The sequence below is a fragment of the Rhincodon typus genome, chromosome 12, assembly GCF_021869965.1.
Source record: "Rhincodon typus isolate 14 chromosome 12, sRhiTyp1.1, whole genome shotgun sequence".
Classification (NCBI taxonomy): domain Eukaryota; kingdom Metazoa; phylum Chordata; class Chondrichthyes; order Orectolobiformes; family Rhincodontidae; genus Rhincodon; species Rhincodon typus.
The window spans coordinates 2,374,625-2,387,065 of record NC_063343.1 but is presented as its reverse complement, the minus strand read 5'-3'; the positions used below and the strand labels follow the sequence as shown (position 1 = coordinate 2,387,065).

Sequence of the window (12,441 nt, the reverse complement as noted above, 5' to 3'; positions counted from 1 at the left end):
GTGGCTCTCCATGATAGTCCAGCTGGATGGGACTGCTCTCACCTTGTACCATTCTTATCTACCTGTTCATAAACAGTGAATCACTAACAATGGCCTATTTTCGTTCTCTCAAACTGTTACCTCCGTGTGCCTCAAGGATCTATCCCAGGCCATCTCCTGTTTCTCACCTCCATGTTGCTCATTGGTGACATTATCTGAAGGCACCATGTTAGTATGCATAAGAGGGCTGCTGACTCCCAGCTCTACTTCACCACTACACCCCTCCATGGTTCTGATTATCTGGCATCCAATACTGCGTGTGTAGAAATATTCCCCAATTAAACATTGGGAAGACTGGAGTCCTTGTGCTCTGTTTCCTACGTCCTGACTCCACTGCTGTCCTTAGCCACTATCTGAGCCTGACTAACCTTTGTCTCATTCAACCTTGAGACAAGATTCCAACTTCATATCCATGGCATAACTAGGGCCACTTATTTCCACCTCTGATACCAACTCCACCACTTGCTCACCTCATCTGCTACTCAAACTCTCAGCCATGCCTTTGTTATCTGAAGATCTATCTATCTTGATTAGCTCGTATCCAGCCCATCTCTCTGTAGCCTCCATAAGCTCAGAACTCTGCTGCCCACTGTCTTCACTTATGCTGAGTTGTGTTCACAAGATAGCATGATGAAACAAAGGTGGTCACACCGCAGGCTCAGATTGCTCAGGCAAGCAATGGGTGAGAATCAGGCAGTGCAGAAGCCTCCTGTGGCTATTCCCCTGCAAAACAGATATACTACTTTAGATAACTTTTGAGGGCAATGGTCTCTCAGGAGAAAGAAGCAACAGCCAAATTCAATGCACTGCAGTTGACACTGCTGCACAGAAAGGAGTCAAAATGAGTGGCAGTGCAAGTGATAGGGGATTGAATTGTAACGGGAATAGCTGGGCATTTCAGTGGCTGTAAATGAGACTCAGGGTGGTATGTTGCCTCCCTCGTGTTCGGGTCAAGGATGTCTCAGAGCAGCTACAGGATATTCTGGAAGGGGAGGGTGAACAGCCTATGGTTGTGGGACACACTGGTACCAACAACATAGGCTAACAAAAAAGGATGAGGTCCTAAAAGCAAAATATAGGAAGTTATGAAGTAACTTCAAAAGTAAGACCTCAAAGGTAGTGATCTCAGGATTAATACCAACGTCAGGTGCTAGTCAGAGTAGAAATAGCAGGATGTATCAGATGAACACTTGACTAAAGAGATGGTGTGAGGGGTTTCAGGGGGCAATGGGACCAGTTCTGGGGGAAACAGGACAAATTATTCCTAGGCAGAACTGAGACTGAAGTCCTAGAACAGGTATTTGCTGGAGTGGTTGGGATGGGGTGAATTGAAATTGGGAACCTGTGCAAGGAGTCAGATGAAGGGGAATCAAGGACAAGAGCAAAAGACAGAAAGGGTAAGGATGTAACTAGTAAAGTTGATGAGGGGGAGCCAGTAGATGTAGTTTATTTGGACTTTCAGAAGGTTGTCAATAAAGTCACACATAAGGGATTAATAGCAGAACTAAAAAGAGTGTGGGGTTAGGGGAGTGCATTGAGATGGATAGGAAATTAGTTAGCAGACAGGAAACAAAGAGCAGGAATAAATGGGTTGTTTTTCCTAATAGCAGGTGTGACTGTAGGGTACCGTCGAGTTTAGTGCTAGCTATTCACAATATTTTATTCACAATAATTTATGTGAGGGAACTAAATTGAATATCTTCAAATTTGCACGTGCACAAACAGGAGGGTGAGCTGTGAGGAGGATGTAGAGAGGCATTAGTGTGATTTGGATGACTTGAGTGAGCAGGCAAATACTTGGTCGATGTAGTCTAATGTGAATAAATGTGAGGTCATCTACTTTGGGAGCAAAAACATGAAGGCAGATTATGATCTGAGGAAGGATGTTCTTTCTATAGAGGGAGTGCTGCGAAGGTTTACCAGCATGATTCCTGGCATGGCAGGACTGATCATAGAATCCCTACACTGTGGAAGCAGGCCATTTGGCCCATCAAGTTCACACCACCCCTCCAAAGAATGTTCTCTCACAGACCCACCACACCATTGCACATTCTTCCCTGTGGCTGTGTGAAATTCCTCCAGGTGCTCCGGTTTCTTCCCATAGTCCAAAGATATTTAGGTTAGCTGGATTGGCCATGGGAAAGGCTGGGTTACAGGAATAGGGTAGGAGTAGGGTCCCGGTGAGATGATCTTCAGAGGGTCACTGTGAACTCGATGGGCCGAATGGCCTGCTTTCACACTAGGCTTTCTAAAAACAAAGGATTGGATATCGTACTTGGAGGCTAAGGCGATCAAAGGATACTGTGGAAAAACAGGAACAGCCTATTGAGTTGGACGATCGTGACCATAATGAATAGTGGAGCAGGCTTAAAGGGCTGAATGGCCTTCTCCTGCTCCTATTTTCTGTTTCACCTGTAATGGCACACCCCAACCTGTCCATTTACTTCCTCCCTCCTCATTATCCAAGGCCCCAGATACACCTTCCAGGTGAAGCAGCGTTTTACCTGCACTTCACTCAATCTAGCCCACTGTGTTCGCTGATCACAATGTGGTCTCCTCTGCATTGGGGAGACAAAACATGTTCTGATGAAGGGTCTAGGCCCGAAATGTCAGCCTTTCTGCTCCTATGATGCTGCTTGGCCTGCTGTGTTCATCCAGCCCTGCACCTTGTTGTCTCACAGTCTAGACAATTGCTTTGCAGAATTTTGTTTGTAAAAATGACCCTGAGCTTCCAGTTGCCTGCCACCTCTGCACACCACTGTTTTCCCTGGGCAACATCTCTGTCTCAGGCTTGCTGCAGTGCTCCAGCGAAGCTCAGCACAAGCTGGAATAACAGCACCTCATTTTCTGCTTGGGGACCCTATATTGAGCCTCTAGTCCTCCATATTGAGTTCAATAATTTTAGAGCCTGAACATTATCTTCCAAGTCCTTTACCCTCTTCCCCCTGCAATCACCCCCTGCCATGACAATGAGCAGCTTTCAGCACAGCCAAGCCATTGTCACCCGCTTATGGTCCCCATGACCAGCTTTTCTTTCTTCCTGACTAACTATTATCCATCCCTTTGTCTGCTGAAGTATAATTCTGTTTCTCTCTCATGTCTGCCTTTCTGCTCACTCCTTTCCTCCGCAACCTCCAGCCCCTGTCTTCAGCATAAAACCACCTTTTCCAAAGCTACTATCGATGCGGTAGAAGGGACACGTTGTTTTCCCTTCACAGTTGCTGCCAGACCTGCTGAGTTTCTGCAGCGATTTCTGTTTGTCAACTTTCAACTCAGCAAACACACCTGCCATTATTTCCCTAGTTTCAGTGACCACATTGACAATCAGTTTTCAAGGGTTCAACATTGTTCCTGACCAGCTTTCTCTTACAATACAATTGTAGAACTTTTTGTGAAGGTTTCGAGAACCATTACCAGTTTCTTTTCACGCTTCCTTTCTGTAACTCTTGTGATCAATATTGTCCCTTTACAGTTCTTTGTGTCTCTGCAATTTACCAGGATCTGGGCATTTCTTTGCATTTTTGAAGTCCTGCTCTCCTTTTCAAATATTGTGTTACTTTTTTTTTAAGATTGCTTGATTAGAAGACATGTCTATGGTCACTAAGTTTTAGAAAGTGATTTGACACAATGTATTCCCTTCAAATGTCTATTGAGTGATAGATGTGCAAAGTCCAGACTGCATTTGTTTGACTGTAAGGACTGACCATGATCCAGTCCGGGTCTTGTGTGGGACTAGCCATCTTATTGAGCACGGTCCAGCCCCTAAATTGACTGCGGCAGTAGCCCCTGACTTGAGTCCACCTCCTTTCTCTCCCACATGTCACCATTCCCTTCAAACAGATGCAATGTGTTTGCCGTGAGAACCAACATATGTGGAGCTGGAAAAGCACAGCACATCAGACAGCATCCGAGGAGTAGGGAAGTCAACGTTTTGGGCTGAAACCCTTTGTCAGGTCTGGGGAGGGGGAGGGGAGCCAGAAATAGATAGTGTGGGGGTGGGGCTAGAGGGAGGGTCAGTGGGATGGAGAAAGTTGGATGCATGTAGGGGTTAATTGTGGTTGGTCAGTGGGAAGGGTGGAGCAGAGGTGAGTAGGAAGATGGACAGGTTGGTGGTGGAGAAATTTTGAAGTTGGTGAAGTCAATATTCAGGCCATTGGGCTGTAAGCTCCCAAGGCGAAATGCCAGGTGTTGTCCCTCCAGTTTATGTTTGGCCTTACTCTGACAGTGGAGGAGGCCAACGATGGACATGTCACCGGGGAGTGGGAGGGGGAGTTAAAATGGATGGAAACCGGAAGATCAGGTTGGTTGGTGCATGTAGAGCACAAGGTCCCCGAGTCTGCATTTGGTCTTCACGATATACAGGAGACCACATCAGGAGCAATGGATACAGTGGATGAGGTTAGATGAAGTGCAGGTGAATCTCTGCCGGATTTGGAAGGATTGTTTGGGGGCTTGGACGGAGGCAAGGGGGCAGGTGTAGCACCTTCTGCAGTTGCAGGGAAAGCTACCAGGCGTGGTGGAGGATATGGTGGGGAGTGCAGAGCTGACAAGGGAGTCGTTAACAGTCCCTGCGGAAAGGGGACACTGGTGGGGAGGCAATTATCTTTTTGGTCGTGGGGTCTGATTGGAGGTGGCGGAAATGTCGGAGGATGATGCCTTGTATTCAGAGGTTGGTGGGGTGGTATGTGAAGATTAAGGGGACTCTACCCTTATTGTTGGCGGGGGGGGGGGAAAGAGAGATTGAGGGCAAAAGTGTGGGAAATGGGGGAGACATAGTTGAGGGCATTTTTAATAACAGGAGGGTATTTTTAATAACAGGAGGGTAAACTACAGTCCCTAAAGTAGGAGGTTATCTGGGAAGTCCTAGAGTAGAATGCCTCATACAGGGAGCAGATGCAGCGGAGGTGGAGAAATTGAGTATGTTCCCGACCAATGCATGGCAATGCTTTCTTTGTCTACTTGCTTCACCTTGCCGTGAGAACTGTTGGCATATGCTGCATCCCTGATACTGAACTGGACTGTGTCTTAAGGCAAGTGCCTCCCATTCCCATCCAGGACTTTCATGTGTACCATTCACTGGGTGCTACCGGGCACCAGCTGCTTCCTCCTCCTGGTGTGTTAGATCACTAGCTACAAGCCTGACTCTACCTGCCTGGAAAGGCGACCTGTAAACTATCAGGTACTGCCTCAACCTGCCCAGAAGCTACATCTACATTAAATGTTGCCCAAGTCTGCCTGACATCCTGAGGCAGACGCATTGTCAGTGTTCTGTTGTATAAATGGAGGTTCCAGGGGACCATTCACATTGTCATGGTCTTGTTGTGTGAAGAGATTCTTGAGAGACCCTTTACATGCACTATGGGGTGACAATGCTGTGGCTTTACAAGGTTATTTTGTTCTTATTTTTAGAGAGACAGAGTGGGGAACAGATACCAAACAGTCTATGAGAAGATAAACAACTTGTAAGGCCTTGGGTTTTTTTAAAAGTTGTAACAATAGAAGCAGCCTGAATGGGTGTGGTTTAGCTCTAGCTCTCAGATCCAGGATTTTTAGTTATCTTTTGGCAGTTGTTGCTGGGGTCTTAGCAGGGTTGGAAGGCAGTGAACCTCTCCTGGCTGCTATGTGGTTTCTCTCTGGGGAGGTCCTGCATGTATCTCTTTCTTGCTGATAGGACTGCACGTGAGACAATCTGTCTTTCTGAATTTGCCTTTTTGAAAAGGGTGTGTTTATGGGATGTTGCTATATTAGAATATAGGTACATTGGAGACAGTACAGAGAATGTTTATAGGACTGGTTCCTGGGATGAGAGCTAGAGTCACACACCACAGAAACAAACCCTTCTGTCCAACTCATCCGTGCCGACCAGCTATCCTCAATGAATCTAGTCCCATTTCCCAGCATTTGGCCCATATCCCCCTCAATCATTCCTATTCATGTACCCATCCAGCTGCCTTTTAAATGTTGTCACTTCTTCTTCACCACTTCGTCTGGCAGCTCATTCCATACACACACCACCCTCTGCATGAAAACTTTGCCACTTAGGTCCTTTTATATCTTTTACCTTAAATCTATGTCATCTAGTTTTGGACTCCCCAACCCGGGGAAAAAGACCTTGGCTATTCACCCTATCCATGTCTCATGGAATTTAGAAGAATGAGAGATGTACCCTTAGTGACATAGAGAAGATGTAAAGGCTTGATATGGGGAAGAATTTCCTCTGGCAGAGAAATCTGGAATAGTGGGACAAAGTTGATAATTTAGGATAGAGATGAAAATTTGCTCCACTAACAGGGTTGTCAGCTTTTAGAATCTTCTCCCCAGAAGGATCTGGATGCTCCATCTTTTAAGGCTGAAATGGGCAAACATTTGGTCTCAGGGAATCAACCAAAACAGGGAGCAGGCAGGAACATGGGAGTTCAAGCCATAGTAAACAGTAGAGTAGGATGAATAGGCTGTCTGGTCTTAGTCATCTCTATGTCCTCATGTACTATATGCACACAACAAAAAAAAATGTGGTGCATTTGAATCCGGAGCAACAATGATGCAGAAAGGACAGCCAGTCACCTATGCAAACATTAACACAAGGAGAGATTAAATTAATCGCTCATTCTTAATCAATCTGTGCACATTTTCTGGTGATCATTGATATTACTACATTTCAGACGTTGATAATGAAAAGGACCACAGCTCTTGGAATTGGTTGTATTCAAACCAATAAATGATGCATCCAGTAGACTGAGGTTGTTGACCAGAGGCATGTAACATCTGGGACTTTGAGGTCTTCACTGGAGGTTCAGATTTTGAAGCCATGAGGGGCTGAGACAACAAGCAAGTGGATTATTTTCAGAAGATCCTGGATTGAGGACTGCGGGGAAATAGAAGTTAAAGTCAAACTGGAGGGTAGCCTACAGAAGCCATGCTTTTGCCCCCAAGAATTTGGGGAAATGGAAGGCAGGCTGCTTTGGTTTCCCACTTTTCTCACCTGCCAGGAAAGACAGGCACCATGCTGAAGCCCTCAAGTGGCATTTCACTGGCCACTTAAGGGCTATAGTTGGTAGTGGGTCAATAATGTTACTCATGGACATTCTCAACCAGATCTGAAATGTTAAACCCTGAAATGTAGAATCTGTCTAACAAAACAAGAATATAATTTCTGTATAAAAATTGATAATTGAATTTAACATTACGTAAAAACCTGGGATTTGTTTCTGGCAACGAACAAAAATTCTATCAAGACATGAAGGAATCTCCATTAGCAATTGCACATCTTGGTTCATTCCAGCTCAGTAATCCCATTGATGCCTTTGTTTAAATACTAGCTTTTCAAAAATGGGTTGCACTAAACAAAGCAAATATTTAGACCACAAGAGTGTATTATTCACTGGAGCATTCACACCAAAATGCCAAGAGCTTGAGTTTAAGGACCTGTCACGAAATATTAAGGACCACTATGGATAACTTTGGTGGGGTAGAGAGTGACAAGTTTAGCTATTATATTCTCACAAAAGAATTCAGTTGTACACAATTGTGTAAAAGATAGTTATGTTATGAGTTCTGCTCAAGAATCAAAATTGTTTTAAAAAAGTCTCATCACTGACCCAAAGTGAGTAAAACTGGATACCACGACAGCAAATAGACATATTCGTCATGTGGTACAAGTCATGTGTTTAGAAACTGATTTTGGAATTGTGTGCATTACTGCAGTGGTGTACACTGCTACCAGTGTGTATTGCTGGTGGAAGGAATGAATATTGAAGGTGGATAAGATACTGATTAAGTTTGTGGCTTTGTCCTGGGTGGCACTAAGCTTCTTGTATGTTGTTGGAACTGCACCCATCCAGGTAGGTGGTGAATACTCCACCACACCCTAGATTTGTGCCCTATATATAGCAGACAAGAGTGATTATCATAGGTTGACTGAACAGCAAACCCAACACAACCAGAATGTGGACAACGGAAGAGTGATGTTATGGCAGAGATTAAATCTGAGGGAGTCAGGTTGGAAGGTGAGTTTGTCACTTGTCCAGGTTACCATCAACATACATCATGTTTGAGGAGGTCTAGAATCCAGGCCTTTGTCTTGAGGAGAGTTTTAAAGACAACCTTTTGCACAGTTGTTCATTAATAATTGCATCTTTCCCCCTATGATGACTCACCTTCTTAATCCCAGATACTAATAGCTTACCATTGCTGATCACTTTCCATTGATTTCAATCTATTGCATGTGCACCATGGACCTGTGCTGATTTGAGACTGGGTGCTGCAATTTTTCATTCAATCCAATCATTTAAAAAAAAATCACAGGATGAAAGCATTGGCTACCCATTTCTAACTTGCCTCAAGGTGGCGATGGTAACTCGCTTCAAACTGCTATAGTTCATATGGTATAGACACACACACAGTTCAAAGCAAGGAATTCTATATTTGTATAGAAATAAAGCTTTGTGAAAATGTAAAATAACCACAAATGATTTGGTATGATGTACCCAAATTTGGAAGAAGCTTGGTAAAATGTTTTGTCAAGAAAAAATAAGTTGGCCATAATTGATAGTCAAAAATTCTGTGAAGAATGGTATTTTCTTATTTTGTATTTTACATTCATGTGATGCCCATATGGACAAGCCACTCTTAATAAACCTTGGCTCAATCTCCCATTTCTAACAGACAAAGGCCAGGCATGGCAACAGGATTTACAAGGTCAGTCTGTTCCCCCAGTATCACAAATGGAAGCTTTGTTCAGTGCTCTGTCACTAACACAGACTACACAATCCTTTGGATTACAAACCTCTGCTATAGTGAATACACTTTTTAAGTCATCAAATATCAAAGGCAACAAATATGAAATCAGGATCAGAAAACAAAATAGGCTCATGTCCCCGTCTGAAATGTCAAAGTACATGTGTCTAAAAAAAGTCTCTTTTGTTTTCAGGAAACAGGGCGTGGTCGATTTGAATTTGGTCTGTTTGAGCGAAATAATTGGTCAAGCTCTCGTAACTTAGTAAATTAATGGAAAATTGAATTGTGGCTGCCTGCAGCTGAGAATTTGTGAATTAAACTCATTCACAACAAAGATTAACAAATCCAAACTCAATGATCTAGTTCTAAAAAACCTACATTGCAAGGAATAATTTTTCTTTGATAAAGTAAACAGTTTGCGCTTAAAGTTTTCCTCAAAAGCAAAATTCAAGTGATCTTAGAAACCTGGAGCTTTATTTGAACATAAACTGTTACAAAACTTAGTTCTACTCAAACCAAAACATTACATAACAGCAGTTTTCATACATTGCTGCCTCGTGATTAAAGCTGCAGTGTTTCACACAATTCCTTTGTTAAACACAGTTGGCTGCATATACTGTATTCTGTTTAGACAAAACACTTTCATTAGCAAACTTAATCGCATGGAAGCATTTATTATTACTCCACACCCATGCAGGAAATACTTGCCAAGAAAGCACAACTCCCAGCAGGTCACGTGTAAGGTAACTAACCAAAACATTTATCCACATTGCAGTTCATCCACATCTAAAATAGATACCAACATTAAAAGCTACTACTTGGGGAAAAAAAAAACTTAAAATTATGATAAAAATAAGACGATGAGCAGTGTACTCATTCCAGTGACAGAATTATCAACACATTATACCAACAGAATCCTGGTCCGACAGTAATCTTCAGTCACAACAATGGTTTATTAAAAACTATTTACAACAGAATTTGTTTATATGCAGTAAGCTGGATCAAAGAGTTGCTCACAATCACTTGTGCATGACAAAAGGTAACAATAAGTCAAGGACCAACTGGGCCATGATATGGAATTTTTGGGGAAACCTGTGAATTCAAACACAAGTGGATCACTTGATATTTTAAAAAAACTTCAGATGGTTAGTACTAAAATGGACAGCCAATAAAATCTAGTTATGCATTATCTGCCAGCAGTTTCTGAAGGCGTGCGCATGCAGGCTTGAGAGAGAGAGTGGTTGGTAACTGCCTCTAGCTGATTGGTAAAGCTGGATAGAATAACTATATACAGGAATGCAAAAGGTCAGGTTACTCCAGACAAACTGACAGACTATTTCAAAACACAATTTATTTTCTGCAATAATATTTCTACTTATGTAATGTTGATAGAGCTAAATTCTAAACAAATAAAAACATTAAACTGTAGTACTGAATGAAGAAATGCAGCTATGTTGCAGAAATTTTAAATGTTGTATTAATGTAAAAGTCTTACATTACTTTCATATTTTCTCAACAATGTAGCATTCTTCTTTTAAGTCACAACACTGACAGATTTCCCCATAAAAACCAGAAGTTCAATCCAGCCTGACTACTTATAATTTAGAAATTCAGAATGTGTGCATAAGGGAAATATTCAAAAAATTGCTTCATCACTTTTGTCAGGTTAACTTGTATTTTGCTGGAAATGTTTGAGAGAAAAGGTTGAGTGCAAGTTGGCCAACATGTAATTCGTCAGTGCAGGAAAGGACTTAAGCAAAAATGTTTAAACGTCTTTAGCACAACTTCTACCTCTTTTTTGAACGTGGGTTATAAAGTAATCGGTCTATTTGTATGCAGAACTGGTACACAGTCTATTAAAAAAATTTCAATATTTGCTGAACATAACCATGGCTAATCAAATTACCGCCCCCGCCCACCAACAGTTTTGAAAAAAAATCAGTTCAAGAAAACAAATCTAAAATATATTTTTGCCCTTCACTTTTACTAGTTGGGTTGCTGATACTTAGGAGCATTATTTCAAAAACCAATTGTTAATTTAGCTGAAACCAACCCTACACTCCAGTGTTATCAAACAGATTGCCTACCATTGTTATGGCTCTTTCAAGTTCCCACATCAATTCTGTAACCACGCCCTCCACTTTCTATCCTATGGAGGTGCAAGGTTCACTAAGGGCACAACCAAACTGCAATACTGAACAAGTGAACACTGTCGACACTTGTTCGAGTAACTTCTGAGTTATATAGAATAATTAGTCCTTAAAGAAACAATATCGAATCTGTAATAAATATTGAACATCCAAATTGTTTTAACCTTTTACTTTACCTTCAACAAAAATAATTAAGTTCCACAGATTTCTAAAATAGCCCCACACTGCAAAATATCTTTGCAACAAAAAAAAAGGCATGTTTGGACCAACGATTCTTTTTTCTCCAAGAACCCCCAACACCTGATATTTATGGCATTAGCACAGAAGCTATCAATCCACACTGCAATGTTCCTAGAAATACAATGACTTGCCCAATTTCCCCAAGAAACAATTTTCCATTTAACAATTATAATGACTGCAACCAAAAATGAGATTACTGTTGGCCTTCTATTCACGCATGCTTGTACACAGCAATACAAAGACATCCCCAAACACTGTCAGAATGACAAAAGAAAAATGACACTGAAGATATTAGTAAATTTAAGGATGATCAGCTAGCTGGTTAGACAAAGTAATGAACACTGGAATCTTCGTTGGTCACGTTGCTCTTAAGCCTGAACTTCAGAACTTTCTTCGGTTTTAACTTTTCGGTTCTCTTCGGCTTGCTTAGCCAACATTTTCTTTAAAGTTAAAAAAAAATTAGTGCAGCAACATCAAATTGATTTAGTAAAGGTTGCCTGTCTTATTTTAAAGATTTAATCAACTGTGTTTAATAGCCTGCAAGAAGCTTAACACAAGCAAATACTCAAGTGTTTTTTAAAAGGCAACTCTAATTCAGGTCAAGGTACAATACTTGCTCTCATATGAATTATTCAATTGAACCCATACGATTGCATTAGGTAACATTTATTCACAGATTCTTTAATTTCTAAGGTTCAGATTTCTAATGTATGTAGAACCATAGAACATTTCCACTTTCTATCGTAACTACAACAAGAAAATTAAAATGCTCAAAAAACTGTGTCAAGTATACCTGGGCAGTGTTAGAATTACAGATTTTGTTTCTATTTCATGCTTTCTCATTTTGCAACCTATCCGTGTTGATTGATGAATGTATCATTATTTAGTCATTTACATTAATACGGATCACTACTAACATTTTAAGAAATTTAAACTGCTAAATCATGAAGCATTTCAAAAACGTGGATTTATCTTATGAACTTAATCGTTGATAGATCAATAACAAGAGCATAATTTTAAGACAAAAGGCAGGAGGTTTAGAGGGGGTTCAAGGAATTTTCTTTCGCCCAGAGGGTGGTGGGAATCTGGAATGCACTGCCTGGGAGAGTAGTTGAGGCAGGAAACCTCTCAAACTTCAACAAGTATTTGGATGGGCATTTGAAATATCATAAATATTCAAGGCTCTGGGTCAAGTGCTGGAAAGCAGAACTTGTGCAGATTTAGAGTAGAGAGATAGTAGGAACTGCAGATGCTGGAGAATCTGAGATAACAAGGT

The 12,441-nt window shown here is 41.6% G+C and overlaps 1 protein-coding gene across 4 annotated transcripts in view; it reads right to left on the bottom strand.

Annotated features, from left to right (window-relative positions):
- Window positions 1–9,230: 9,230 nt before the first annotated feature.
- Window positions 9,231–12,441, bottom strand: part of LOC109927360 (matrin-3-like) — a 52,953-nt gene continuing 49,742 nt past the window's right edge. For all 4 annotated transcript variants that reach the window (XM_048603392.1, XM_048603390.1, XM_048603391.1 and 1 more), the window contains one exon: window positions 9,231–11,605. In XM_048603392.1, the coding sequence (XP_048459349.1) occupies window positions 11,534–11,605 (72 nt within the window). In that variant the 3' untranslated portion in view covers window positions 9,231–11,533. The remainder of the gene's footprint in view (window positions 11,606–12,441) is intronic.